The following is an 11740-nucleotide window of genomic DNA, read 5'->3' on the forward strand; positions in this document are numbered from 1 at the left end:
CTCATCCAGTGCTGGATGTTAAATAAGCAGAATGACACTTAACAGTGGAAGGATCATGAGGGGTACAGGTGAAGTAGAGCTGGGTGTTCTCAGCAGGTGTGGAAGCACAGTCATGTTTCTGGATGTCACCAAGGAGCAACATCTAGATGAGAAGTAGGAGGGGGCCAAGGATAGATCCTTGGGAGACACCAGAGGATGCGGGCGTCACAGGTTAGGCCAGCATTTATTGCCCATCCCTAATTGCTTGAGAAAGTGCAGTGAGCTGCTTTCTTGAACCGCTGCAGCCCTTGGGGTGTAGGCGCATCCAGTGCTGCTAGTGAGTTCCAGGATTTTGACCTAGCAACAGCGAAGTAACGACGATATAGTTCCAAGTCAGGAAGGTGTGCGCTTGGAAGAGAACGCAGGTGGTTTAGTTTAGTGATACAGCACTGAAACAGGCCCTTCGGCCCACTGAATCTGTGCCGACCATCAACCACCCATATATACCAATCCTACACTAATCCCATATTCCTACCACATCCCTACCTGTCCCTATATTTCCCTACCACCCACCTATACTAGGGGCAATTTACCTACCAACCTGCAAGTCTTTTGGCTTGGGGAGGAAACTGGAGCACCCGGAGAAAACCCACGCAGACACAGGGAGAACTTGCAAACTCCACACAGGCAGTACCCAGAATTGAACCCGGGTCGCTGGAGCTGTGAGGCTGTGGTGCTAACTACTGCGCTGCCCATGTTTCCATGCACCTGCTGCCCTCGTCCTTCAAGGCAGTAGAGGTCGCGGGTTTAGAAGGTGTTTTCCAAGGAGCCTTGGTGAGTTGCTGGAGTGCATCTTGTAGATGGTACACACTGCTACTAGTGTGGGTCAGTGGTGGAGGAGTGAATGTTGAGGGTGCTGGATGGGGTGCCAATCAAGCGGGCTGCTTTGCCCTGGATGATGTCGAGCTTCTGGAGTGTTGTTGGAGCTGCACCCATCCAGGAAAGTGGAGAGTATTCCATCATACTCCAGGCTTGTGCCTTGTAGATGGTGGACAGGCATTGGGGAGACAGGAAACAAGTTACTCACCACAGAATTCTCAGCCTTCTGACCTGCTCTTTAGCCACAGCACTTAGCACAGCACTCCAGTTTCTGGTCAATGGTAACCCCCAGGATATTGACAGGTAACTTTACAAAGCAGGGAGAGAGGCTACTGCAGTGATACCCTGCCTACAATTAGATAGTTAATTGCAAAATCAGGTGAGTAGTCCCATTCAGTTAGATGCTGGTGGAGAGGCGTCAGAGGAAGATGGTGTGATAACAGTCAAAGGCTGCAGACAGATAGGAGGAGGACAAGGATAGTTTCTCTTAGTCAGAGTCACAAATGTCATCCTTTAGGAGCTGTGTTGGTACTGCGACAGGGCCAGAAACCTGAGTCCAAATAAAGATGTGCATGGATTTGGGAGGCAAGAACATGCTTGAGGACTTTCCAGCTCAACTTTCCACTCACTGCTTATAAACTCATCAGAATCCTCAATTATGCCCTCAATTATTCTGAAAAAGCAAAATTTAGATTTACTTTCCAAATTTATAATTATGAAGTTGCTATAGAAAAGGTCAAAGTGTTTGAGGGCTGAGACGTGTTTAAGTGAAATAAAAATATTCCACACATCTCAAAGTATTGTGAAATTCTGTCAGCCATCAGATCAAATGTCAAATCATTTGTCTAAGATAAGCAGGCTAATACTATTTCAGACTCAAGTTTTTTTTTTTAACCCCAATTACAGTAGCAGTACCAGAGCTAAATTTAAGTTGAGTGCTTATGGACTAGTCAATTTGGAATTTAAATCTAAACTTCTCAAACTCCTGTATGTAATATGAGTATCTATTATTTTGATCATCTAGTACAGTAGGCACATTTTTGGCCCAAGTTCTCATGCTAAGATTAAAAAGCAAATTCTTAGGTTACCTCTTGCAGCAGTGAAACTTCCTCTGCCACGACCTCGAATCCGACTGCGCCCACCTGCACTTGGACATTCACGCGCCCAGTGGCCGGAATGCCCACATGTATAGCACAGCTGGCTACTCATGGTGAACTATATTCAGCCTAAAGGAGAAAAATGTTGGGACATTTAAAGTTATAGCCATATTCCAGTAACACTTAATCAAAGCCAGTACTTTTTTTTTCTTGAAAAAAAGTTCTTTTGCAAATATATTTCTACTTGTCAGCTTATCACAGCGTATAATACATGGTGTTCTTGAAACTATATTTTGCTTTGTTCAAGGCCAACTATATTTTTTACAAATACAGACTATAATGCAATCTTAAGGAAACAGGATATTGCCCAAGGATACAAGTTACAATTTGTATTTTAAAAAGGAAAGCACCTAGCACCAGATTAGCAGGAAAAAGCAAACAGTAACGCCCAAGCTAGCCGCTCAGTGCAAAAGGAACTCAATGTAAATGGCATGCACATCAAAAGCCAAGAAATACAAAAAAGAACATGAAGATTCATCTGCTCCTTTAATAGTTTTCTCAACATATAGATCACAAAGAGACAAAATCACCAATACTTTATTTCCAAGTCTTCCTTGGAGAGCAGAACTTGGCTTGCAACTGTAGTAGACATAGACCAGATACAACTAGCGTAATGGGTTGGCATTCTTGACCTACAGATGGTATGGAGTCACAAGTAAAAGTCTCACTTCAAAATGTTTGAAGGGTTTCTGCTGTTTGCAATGATTTACCCACAAGAAAATTAAGTGACTAAATCACCAAAATAAAACTGACATGGAAACTTTCATTTGCACAATTTGTGTTGATACGCAGGAGAACATGACAACCAGAAAGTTGACATGTTGTGAAGTGCCAATCTTGTATTTTTTAAAAAAATATAAAATCTTTTTGAAAGATTAGCAAGATGTAGACACAAGGGCATGCTAGAATTTGTAGGCTAGAACCTAGTGACACTTCAGTGGAGTGTGATTGTTTTGAGAAGCTTCATGAAATTCAGGCAGAGAGATCTCACATGGTCTAAGGCTTCCAATCTAAAACACTTGCAAGCATTTCAAAAATGGAAAATGCCAATTTAAAAAAAATGTTGTTTCTGAATAATGACATTATAATCTTGTTTCCAATAGGCAGAAATTCCAAGACAGCAGATAAAAACTTTCAAAAATATTTGTAGTGATTATTTCTCTTCCTACTTTTTCCAATTGTGATTTGTTGCTGTTTTATGAATATGGAAAAGTAAATTAGTGAGAAGGAAATCTGCGAATGCAACACGAAACAACCTTATCTACCTTATGCATGGTATAGCAGTTGTAAAGCGCTTGTTCAAAAATCCATTTACCACAGCATGGCATTTTTCCAGTAACTGAATTCCATAGACTGCTGCACAATTCTTTACATTAATACTTCCAATGTTCCAGCAAATCTACATTATAGCAGCCATTAACATTTACCTCCCACAATGAGTTTGTTTAAAGTCACTCCTTTCTGCTCGGTGCTGAGCTGACCAGTTTCAGCTTAGTGAGGGTAGGGTCATGTTTCAGTTAGTTTTAGTGATCCAGGGAGAGTTGGTATATAAAAGTCACTCCAGATACTGTGCTCAACTGCCATCCAGAGACTCAACTTTGGAACATGCTAAGGTTGTGAAAAGTACCACATAATTACAAGTCTTAAAAAAGGCCCAGACTTTGTTTTATTGTTCTTACCACAATCAGCACTTCCATTGTTGAGTAAATCAGACAGCAATTGCCAGTCCACACGAGCAATTAAAAGCAGAAATTAAGAAACTGCTATCCAGGTTGCACTGCAGCTACAGAAACTTCACTGTACCAGTATCTAGCCAAGAGACTTGGCATTGAAATACTAAAGGACATGAAGTTGCAGCACTTACCCACTAGTTACACAAGAGTTAGGGCTTTCCTATTCAAGTAGGACTGAATTTTTATTGGGATAAGTCTAATTACTGCCATACAATCTCTCAGCACTGAATTTACAAGTGGAGTTGTTAGTCATAGTTCAACTATTGGATTTTTTTTTAAATTTAAAAAGTTTTCACTTTATCCCCAAATACCATATTTCTTTTCCTGTCTGTAGATGATGTGGCATTGTAAATATTCAATCTTACATTCCCTGGTTTAGACTCTACATGTCTCTAAGAATTTTTCAATCATATTGATCAAATAGACTCTTATAAAAACAAGAAATGCTGGAAATACTCAGCAGGCCTGGCAGCATCTGTGAAGAGAGAAGCAGAGTTAACGTTTCGCGTCAGTGACCCTTCTTCGGAAATACTCTGTTGCTTGCCTTGTACACAGGTTCAAGATCCCTTGGTAGAGGGTGCCATGCTGTCTCGGCTCTCTAATTACAAGTTGCAGCGTACAAGTCTGTGGGCAAGTATAAGCGCAAAGATAATGAATGGAGAATGCTGTCAGTTCACCACGAACCACAAAATCAGGGCCATTAAGTGAGGACAGGATATGGTTTAGCTAGGTTTCATTCCTAGCCAGAAACCCTAAACTCATATGAAGAGTGATCACGTAGTTGATGCACCAGTTGGCTACTGGTGCTCCTGGAATTGCACCCAGCAATATTAACTGCCATCAGGAGTGAAGAGTTGACAAACACAAGGCAATAGGAGCTAAATTGGATAGCCCCAAATATGAGCACAGGGATCACAATGAATGATTAAACCCACACCTGTTGATTACAATGCAGGCATATCAACTTTGTGCTACCTGCTCATTTGAATGAGCTCTGCATCCTGCCAGCGCTAACTATGCTGTTCACTGAACCGCTGATGTGTCCAGCCAATATCATGTCTAGCAGCACTTAAAGCTAGCCTACACCTCTTAAAATGGAAGGCTGTTTCAGCCTCAAAATTGAGAAGAATCTAACTTGGGAACGAGTGAACGCCAAGATTTATGGGCCAGTCTATGCATCTGCAAATGCCACATCAGACCAACTGCACTAGTAGTCTCAGCCACTGCTCAAATTATCACACTAATCACCTACCAACAATCTCCATCAGGCTTCATACCAGGCATTCACACCCTCACACTTGGCACTGTTGCAAGCCTCAAGATCTCAGGTTGCACACACTACCAGTTATTCAACCATGACAGCCACATTAACAGATTGCAATACATTCACTGACCTACTCCCCTCTCTCCTGCAGGACAAGGTGGCATACAACTAGAGGTAGCTGGAGCATCTGCACATACTAACCGTAACGGAGGAGGCAGTACTGGTTAATATTGGGACGTCCATTGCTGAAGCTGAAACCACTGATGACCATTCTCATAACTAATCCTCCTCACTTCCCACACTCCTGGTTTACAAGCTGCAGATGTGTAAGCATGCAACTCTTACTTCCCCCAAACACCTCCCATGAGAGCTTTACTCGGGTTTTCAAAAGGAAAACCAAGGAAGTCCAACCTGGCCAAGCAGTGGAGGAACACAGACAAGAAAAATGGTAGAGGTAGATGATCAGGCATAATCTGTATAAATGATGGAGCAGGCTCGACAGGCCAAATGGCCTACTCCTGTTCCTATTTCCTATGTTCCTACTCTCCACTTACCTGATGAGTGCAGCTCCAACACCATCCAAGACAAAGTAGCCCACTTGATCGATTTCCCATCTTCCACCTTAAACATTCACTCCCTCCACCACCAGCACACAGTGGCAGCAGTTTTCACCATCTACAAGCACTACAGCAACACGCCAAGGCTCCTCTGAAAGCACCTTCCAGCCCGAGAAGAACAAGGGCAGGAGATGCATGGAACCACCACCTGCAAGTTCCCCTCCAAGACATATACTTGGAATTGGATCACTGTTCCTTAACAGTCACTGGGTCAAAATCCTGGAACTTCCTTCCTAACAGTACTGTGGGTGTGCCTACACCACATGGACTGTAGTGGTTCAATGTGGTGACTCACCACCAACTTTTCAAGGGCAATTAGGGATGGAAAATAAATGCTGGCCTTGCCAGTGATGCTCACATTCCATGAACAAATAAAGAAAAGTTATTGTAAATGAATAATAGAAAATTATCTAAAAGCTGCACACATGAAATTATTCAGAATCAAATTAGTGAGCAATAAAATTATTGCACATCACCATTAATAGTAGGAACTTGTGGTAGAAACATGACACCAAACAGGGATTAGAAATTTCAGTAAAGGCTTTTATAACTGAAGAAATAATTCCAAGTTTCCCCCAGGAACAGAAATGTCATTAACAAATCATGTTTTAATCCATGTATAACCAGATCAACAAACATTTTCTTGGGATAACTAAGTTTTTAAGGACATGTACTGCGATGTTTGAACAACTAATACAATTGTTCAAAACAACTAATACAATATAAAATTAAACTGAGTGGCTTTATCACTGCAACACTAATCATAACTGTTTAAAACCATTATCGTGATTTTAAAGTATTTGAAAACCAATCCTATTTGTCCTATCCTCCATTCCCCGTTTGTACTAATTTTCATCAAGCATTTTTTTAAAATTATATTTTCAAAATTCTTTCTCCTCCATGACTACCAACACCCATTTTTGAAATAAGTAGTTTTGGAAGAAAAACCATTTCATTGGCTTAACACCAGCTCTTCATTTAAATCCAGTAATAAAAGGTCTGGCATGGCTGCAACATAGCTCTTACTCAACCATTTGCACAGGTCAAATGCAGAAGGAGCTCTGCTTACAAGTAAACTTGGCACTAGCAAAAGATCAAGAACACAAAATAACCTTGCAAGAATTAATAGTCACTGCAGCAGTACATTGGTGTGGTTTACTAATTTTCATATGTCCTTTAGTTTATTTCCTAGGTGCTATATTATACCAGGTCACATTTTACATATTTCACCAAGATCCTCCATCTAACTTACTAGATTTCTCTAACCGCTATTCTGTAAGCTTCTCTACTTCTCTCCCTTGACTGTCTCTGCAATAGGAAGGAGTCCCATCACAAATGTAGAACTAAGCCTCAAGGATCAGATTATCCCAGGCATAATTTCTATGCTGTTAGCTGATCCCAGCCACAGCATCAGTTATGGCACTGCATCTATGGTTGTCCATTTTGGTTTGATGTATTTCTGGAAGTTTCATTGGAGGCCTGAAGTCATACAACCACCCTGCCCAATTAAATGGCCATCCCACCACCCTCATATTTGTGTAACTATAACAAGCGTTTGATGAAAACTTTTTTTTTTAAATGCCTAAATACTCCCATCCACACAACATTTAAATTAGACCAAGTGCAAAATGCTTTAACTAGGTAGCTGAGGTTGGCTTTGGATATCACAAATGTTTTAATTATGGACAACCCTTTGACAGATCCATGTATCTCAACTCCAATTCAACTAAAGACCAGATGGAAACATGCTACAGTGTCACAGATTTTGGATTTTATCCCCTTGCACAAACTACACAGTTTTACAAATGGTCACTGCTGCCCAATGTTCTTTTATACTTTGACAATTCCTGTACTATGAATAATAGTCCTAGTTGTGTATCATATCACACATTTAATGATATTACAGTTGAGTTGAGGGGACAAGAATGGGAAATTCTAATTGAAAGAAAAATGCAACTTTACAAATGGTCAGAAATCAAAGTAACAATGATCCACTACAAGACTCTGAACAAGAAACCTGCTACAAAAAGGAAGCTTAATAGTATCAGCTGTACATTTCATATGCAATCTTTTCTGTGTATACTGTATGAATAGTGAAGTTACATTTGTAGAGGTCATATTGAATATTAATTTAGGAAAAGCAGGATACACAAAAGTGGCAAAAATTAAATACCTCTGAACTGTATCTAGCTTCCTAAATATACTGTCCACTTGCCTGAACAATGTTCATACACACAACAGCAGAAACAAAACCAAACTGGGAGCAGGATATTCCTCTCTTTCCCCCTCAGGAATGAGGTTACATGGCCACATTTATTTCCCGAACATTATGAATAGGTGCTTAGACGTGAGGTTTTGTGAACTGAAATCTAAGAACAGCAAGACTTGCTTCTGTAGACTGTTCACTTCCCCCCACCACCGCATTATAAAAAACAGGTGCCCACTGATTGAAAGTGATGCAGTTCTATACATCACAATGAGATTATTTTCAAACTTTATAAAAATTAGAGAACCAACTGTAACAGTGGAGCTCAAACCTTGGCTGCATTGGCATATACTCCTATATTTTCACATATACGTAAACTTTTTAATAAATCAATCTTAGATAACACTAATCACAGCCTCTTGTGCATCCCAGGTTTCCTTCACCCTATTAGCAGTTGCACCTTCAGCTGTCTAGCCCTCAAGCTCTGGAATTCCCTCCCTGAACAACTCTGCCATCAAGATGCTCATTAAAACATCTGACCAACACCTGTCCTAATATTTCCTAATGTGGCTCCATGCCAATTTTTGCCCAGCAACACTCCTGTGAAGGGCCTTGGAATATCTTACTGTGTCAAAGACACTATTTAAATGTAAACTGCTGCTGATATTTAAAGTGTCAAAGTTCAACATTTAAACAGAAAGGTGACAGCTCCAGTTTAATGCAGAGAAATGTGAAGTAGTACATTTTTACTAGAAGTAAATTTACTGGATATTTAAGAGAAGTATGTCTAAAGTAGGAAGTTGTTACAAGAGGTTCAGAAAAGGAAGGTTTTTGTCACTAGGTTCAGATGAGGGGGTCAAAAGTCTAATAAAAGATGTCCAAAATTATTCAAGGTCAAATAAAGTTAGTTGTACTAGTCATAATACTCAGGATTCTCACCAGAAGAGGTTGAAAGTTAATATTGAGACACACGGCATATCATTTAAAGGGAAAGAGCAGGTAAATGCAACTTGGTAGCAAGGACAGTTGAACAGCACAGACATGGTAGGCCAGATGGTCTTTGTTGCTGTAATTTCAGAATACTTATTTCAATCCAGGCAGACAATTACGTAAAATTAAAAACAAGAAATGCTAGAAATACTCAGCACGTCTGGCAGCATCTGTGGAGAGAAGAGCAGAGTTAACATTTCAGGTCAGTGACCTTTCATCAGAACTGGCAAAGGTCAGAAATGTAATAGGATCTAAGCAATTAAAGCAGGAGTGGGACAACAGATAACAAAAGGGAAGGTGTTGATAGGACAGGGTCACAGAATACCTGACCAGAAGGTCATGGAACAAAGGCAAACGGTATGTTAATGGTGTGCTGAAAGACAAAGCGTTAGTGCAGAGAGGGTGTTAATTAACAGAAAAATGAACAGCCTGGCCCAAAGAACAAGCAGGTACATGGTTAAAAAAAAACAAATCAAAAAATTAAAGGAGGCCCTGTTATGCTCTAAAATGATTGAACTCCATGTTCAGTCCAGCAGGCTGTAGCATGCCTACTTGGTAAACGAGATACTGTTACTCGAGCTTGCATTGATGTTCACTGGAACACTGCAGCAAACCCAGGATAGCTATGTGGGCATGACAGCAGGTGGGGGTGTTGAAATAGCAAGCAACCAGAAGGTCAGGGTCATGCTTTCGGACTGAGCGTAGATGTTCCGCAAAGCGGTCACCCAATCTGCGGTTGGTCTCCCCAATGTAGAGACCACATTGTGAGCAGCAAATACAGTATACCAAGTTGAAAGTAGTACAAGTAAATCACTGCTTCACCTGAAAGGAGTGGTTGAGGCCTTGGATAGCAGAGAGGTGGTAATTGGGCAGGTATTTCACCTCCTGCGATTGCATGGGAAGGAAACAAGGTGTTGAGGGTAATGGAGGAGTGGACCAGGGTGTCGCGGAGGGAATGATCCCTTTGGAATGCTGACAGGGGAGGGGAAGATGCATTTGGTAGTTGCATCACGCTGGATGTGAATGAAATGGTGGAGAATGATCCTTTGGATGTGGAGGCTGGTGGGGTGGAAAGTGAGGACAAGGGGAACCTCGTCACAGTTCTGGGAGGGAGGGGAAGGGGTGAGGGTAGAGGTGCAGGAAATGGGCCAGACACAGTTGAGGGCCCTGTCAACCACAGGGGAGGGAGGAGGGAATCCTCAGTTGAGGATTATCTAAAACTGAATATCCATATAGCCCAATTTGCTGTTAAAGACACAAGAGAAAAGTATGGAATAAACTAACCTTTCCAGTAGTATCAGTCATTCCGATACCACTGCATGGCACCCAATATTAATTGGCAACAGTTAAATATTTGGAAATTATAGTTTCCTAAATACAATGCTGCACATTATTCATGGGCTCATACTGCCCCTGTATTCCCTCCCACAGCACATTACAGCAAATGAATGACAAACATTCATATGCAAAACTAAATTAATTCAAGTGTACAGGTCTAATACAATTTGTTCCTGAAGGGTTTTTGAGACGGAGGCTTGCACATCATTTGAAATCGAGCAGAATTCTCGTTTCCTAAAATAAGTAATTAGATCATGCTTTTAAACATTCTTGCTAGAAACGCCATAAACAGAATACTTCAGGTTAATAGATCTATCAGTAGATATGGCCCGTATATTATCCATGTGGGATATTTTAATTTTATTCCCTTTCCCGCCAAAGCGCAACTCATTCAAGTTTCGGGTTAAAACGTGCTTCCAGGGGCGGGGTCTTAGTATCTACTTAACATTTCGAGCCTCACTTTTCGGAATAAGTTGGCTCACATTGCTACTAAAACTAACAAAATGTGACCCCGATTAGTAAAGTCAAACAACGGTGAATACGGGCCTAATGGACCGGCCAGTTTTAAGTGTGGCTTTCCAAAACAAACTCGGCGGTTTGTCGCCAGGCCATCACGCGTTGCGGCGCCAAAAGCCGTCATGCGAAGCAGCTGGACTCACTTGTAGGAACCGTTATATTTGAGTCTAAGGGACAACTACAGGAAGTAAGTCTCAAACCGAAGGTGGTTAAAAGCAGCCGTCGCAGGCCTGGTAACCTAACACAAACCACGCCACTACACGCATTGGGCCTAGCGATACACACCTCCCGAGACACCGCGTTTAGTTTAAGCGGCCTTGCTTCAGTGGGAGGGGGAAAGGGGTTCGGGCTGAAGTCACGTTAGACAGTCATCGGGTCGATGCTTTCAGGTGGCCGGTGGGATGGGGTGAAACCAAAGAAGAAGGCTCGATCCGACAGCCTGACGCACAGGCCGCAATGCGCCGTCAGAAATTCACTTGTTTACCTCAGCACTTCTTTAGCGTTTAACTCTCGGGAGCTCGCCACCACGCTTGAGCTCTCAGGAAGAAGGAGAGGGGGAACGAAAGTCAGGTTCACCGTACTGGTGTTAAACTCTTCACCATACGCACAGTGTTTTTTTTTACTCACGGTCTCGGTGCTACGGTTCCCACTCACCGTCTGACCGCTTTCACTCCGAGTTTCGGTTTTTTTTCTGGCTCTTTCCTTCTGCACGCGTCACGCGGTTTGCACACGAAAAAAGGGGGCGGAACCCTCTGCACACGGCACACACCCTGGCGCTTGCCAATCAATTTATCCCGATCCAGGCGACCGTCCTCCTGACTGGATGCGTTGAATGCCACTCCTCCGTAGCAAAACCCGCCTCTGCCGCCGCGGGACCAATCAGATGCTACTTGCTGGCAATTGCGCAGTGCTGCGGCCTGGCAGCTTTCAAGTTCTTTTTAAGATGCGTTGTCTTGAGGTGTTAATATTTCTTGTCCGTTTGACTCTTATGTTGCCCTTTTTCGTATTTAAGCAAGAAGTATAAATTGATTCCTGTGGAGAGGATTCTCTAGTGCTCGTTA

At 42.0% G+C, this 11740-nt stretch overlaps 1 protein-coding gene across 3 annotated transcripts in view; it reads right to left on the reverse strand.

Moving 5' to 3' along the window:
* Positions 1–11421, reverse strand: part of cnbpb (CCHC-type zinc finger, nucleic acid binding protein b) — a 28404-nt gene extending 16983 nt beyond the window's left edge. Inside the window, exons 1-2 of one of the 3 annotated variants that reach the window (XM_068051812.1) lie at positions 11334–11421; positions 1947–2084 (exon numbers count right to left, since the gene is read on the reverse strand). In XM_068051812.1, the coding sequence (XP_067907913.1) occupies positions 1947–2067 (121 nt within the window). In that variant the 5' untranslated portion in view covers positions 2068–2084; positions 11334–11421. Of the gene's footprint in view, positions 1–1946; positions 2085–11163 lie in introns of all 3 variants that reach the window. The other 2 variants (XM_068051814.1, XM_068051811.1) reach the window with 2 other exon arrangements.
* Between the last annotated feature and the right edge of the window lie 319 nt (positions 11422–11740).

Source organism: Heterodontus francisci, chromosome 19 (genome assembly GCF_036365525.1).
Source record: "Heterodontus francisci isolate sHetFra1 chromosome 19, sHetFra1.hap1, whole genome shotgun sequence".
NCBI classification, from domain to species: domain Eukaryota; kingdom Metazoa; phylum Chordata; class Chondrichthyes; order Heterodontiformes; family Heterodontidae; genus Heterodontus; species Heterodontus francisci.